This window comes from Echinops telfairi, unplaced genomic scaffold (assembly GCF_000313985.2).
Source record: "Echinops telfairi isolate 266 unplaced genomic scaffold, ASM31398v2 ScPeMD7_3533;HRSCAF=4204_0, whole genome shotgun sequence".
In the NCBI taxonomy this organism is placed as follows: domain Eukaryota; kingdom Metazoa; phylum Chordata; class Mammalia; order Afrosoricida; family Tenrecidae; genus Echinops; species Echinops telfairi.
The window spans coordinates 88,409,136-88,412,075 of NW_022107431.1; the positions used below are offsets into that span (position 1 = coordinate 88,409,136).

A 2,940-nucleotide genomic window follows, 5' to 3' on the forward strand; every position below is an offset into this window, starting at 1 on the left:
TATTAGGAGGGACCAGTCCCAGGAGAAGGGAGCACTGGTGGTTACTCCGTGGGTTGGCTGCTACCTACAAGTCAGCAGTTTGAAACCACCGTCTATTCTTTTTTTTTTTTAAATCATTTTATTAGGGGCTCATACAACTCTTATCACAATCCATACATACATCAATTGTGTAAAGCGCATCTGTACATTATCGCCCTCATCATTCTCAAAACATTTCCTCTCCACCACCGTCTATTCTGCAGGAGAAAGATGAGACTTTCTACTCCCATAAATAGTTAACAGCCTCGGAAACTCACAGGAGCAATTATGCTCTTGCCTGTAGTGTTACTCGTGTCAGAATTGACTCGACGGCAGTGAGTGAGTCCCTGAAGAAGAACATTATTCTTGGTATAGTTAGCGCGTCAGGGAAAAAGAGGAGGAGCCTCAAGGAAGTATATTGACACTGTTGCTGAAACAGAGTCAGTCATGGTAGCAGTCGGGAGGATGGCGCAGAGCCAGCCTATGCTTGTTCTGTTGTGTATGGGGCACTATGAGTCTGAGCTGATTGGATGACATGTAACAACAGCAGCAATAATTACCCAGAAGTTGCACATTCCTATTCTGGGACTGCCTGTGTATAATCTCAAGACATGTTATTACTGTTTTGTACATGATATATAATATAGTGTAACATATTGGCAAGTTTTTTAACCTTTACTTACCAGTGTTTACTCACAGGGTACCCTTCTGGTGATATGTTTACCAGCATTAATATAGTCATCTATGAAATGTGAATCATTTTGGCTTTGAGATGGATGATAAATGCCCTGTCCCTCTTATTCTTAATGTCTAGTGAGTATAAAGCAAAACATTCTTCTCCCAGTTATTCTTTAACAACAAAAATAAACATTTCTATGGAATTGCTGCTGCCATGGTATCTTTAAAAAAACAAAACAAAATATCATGAATTAGGTGAAGGTTTTTTATCAATAGTTTTATATTAGCTTTACCTTAACAATCCATATATATTTTATTCCAACTGCTCCATTGCAATCCCCTCAGTGTACCATGACTTCGCACTCCTCCCTCTTTGTTGTTTCTAGTCCTCCTCCTCCTCCTTTCCTAGCCCTCTGTACCAGCGGTTCTCAACCTGTGGGTCCAGACCCCTTTGGGGGTTGAATGACCCTTTCACAGGGGTCACCCGATTCATAACAGTAGCAACATTACAGTTATGAAGTAGCAACGAAAATAATTTTATGGATGGGGGTCACCACATGAGGAACTGTATTAAAGGGATGTGGCAGTAGGAAGGTTGAGAATCACTGTTCTATACTTTATCTTTGGGTAAATACTGGCCTTTTTTGTTTTTCATCATTTTATTGTGGCCTTGTACAACTCTTATCACAATACTGGCCTATTGATCTTAAATGATTGATTATTCTAAAATGAGGGTAGCCTGAGTTCTACACCTAAATGGTAACTAAGGGCCATGGTCGTAGTGTTTCTTCCACCAGTCAGAAAGCCTGGTCTCTTAGGGATTTGAGTTCTGCTCACATTCTCTCACGCTCTGTTGAGGACCTTCCCATGTGATGCTTTTCAGAGCAGTTGATAGCGGCAGCCAAGTACCATCTAGTTCTGGTCACAGGGGTACAGAGACTGATGTCTATGCGGTCCCTTAGTCCACTGGACCAAATGTTTCATGTGTCCCTCAATTTTCATCATTTTCCTTTCTCTGGATGGGAAAAAACAAATAGTTGCACCTTTAATTGCTGCCAGGTTACATTAATGATCTTACTGTAAGAGTGGTCTTGTGTTGTTTTGGTAATGTATTTGCAAATTTGGGGGTTTTGTTACTCTAATTGCCTTGTAAGAAAAATATAGGTATAATTTACCCCTATGTTTCAACCTGGAAATGAGTTATAAGTTGTGAGTAAAATCTTTACAGTCCATATACATTACTTCAGTGCAGTTTAATCTATAATATTGATATTTTAATATCATTCATGAACACCACTGGAAATTAGAAAATGATTAATGACTGCATTATGAACACAGAATTCTAGAACTAGAAGAGCCTTTAAAAAGCTCTCTGACTTATGCCTGCCATTGGATGAGTGCAGAACTAAGCCAGCCAAGACAGATGGTGCTCCGCCCCGTTCTCAGAAGCCCAGGTAGGGATGCAGTAAAGTAATTATCCAAAAGGCCGTCTTCCTTTACACCAAGGCCACCGAGCTGCCTGCTCTTTCACAGATTTAGAGAAGAGGTTTTAAAGTCTTCTCTTGCAATAATTGCTAAATCATCGGATGACCTTTTCCCGATTGAGCCATCCGAGTTCTTCCTCCTTGCCTTAGAGTAGTTGCAGGACTGAAAATTTAGCATTTTGAAAAAGAAGAAAGGCCAGCTTAGGTTAGAGAAGGCATTCTTAACCTGGGGTTCTATGAGTGTAGATTGGGGCTGGGCGGGGATTACACTTTATTTTCACTAACCTTGCTGAAACCCAGCAATTTCCTCCAGAGAGATAAGTGAATCTTTAACAAGGTAAAATAACCATGCTTCAGTGTAGTGTCCTTGGTCATCCATTGATTCATCTAATGCACTTGGAACCATGATACGTGGAGCTCTGGGCAAAGGTCCTTAGCAAAAGGAAACATTCCGCTCTGGCGAGGCCGTTTAGAGGAGAATTATCAGTTGTGCTTTGTTTCCATCTTTTTATCGTTGAAAGATCACAGTGACTATTGTGCATCATTTGATGGATTCCTGTACTTTCAGGTTTATGTGCAAGTTAATAAAGAAGCAGCAGATGATGAAACTGTAGCAAAATCAGCACATGAATTCTTCCAGCGATTGGAGCTGGGAGATGTGCAGGCACTCGCTCTGTGGCGGAAATTCCGAGACTTGAGCATCGAGGAGTACATTCGGATTTACAAGGTACTGGTAAACTCTTGCCTCCGCTTTTCTGTC

General features: G+C 40.9%; 1 protein-coding gene across 2 annotated transcripts in view; it reads left to right on the forward strand.

The window, feature by feature from the left end:
- RARS2 (arginyl-tRNA synthetase 2, mitochondrial) overlaps positions 1 to 2,940 on the forward strand; it is a 60,160-nt gene that overhangs the window by 42,218 nt on the left and 15,002 nt on the right. For both annotated transcript variants that reach the window (XM_004696260.3, XM_045294638.1), the window contains one exon: positions 2,749 to 2,907. In XM_004696260.3, the coding sequence (XP_004696317.1) occupies positions 2,749 to 2,907 (159 nt within the window). The remainder of the gene's footprint in view (positions 1 to 2,748; positions 2,908 to 2,940) is intronic.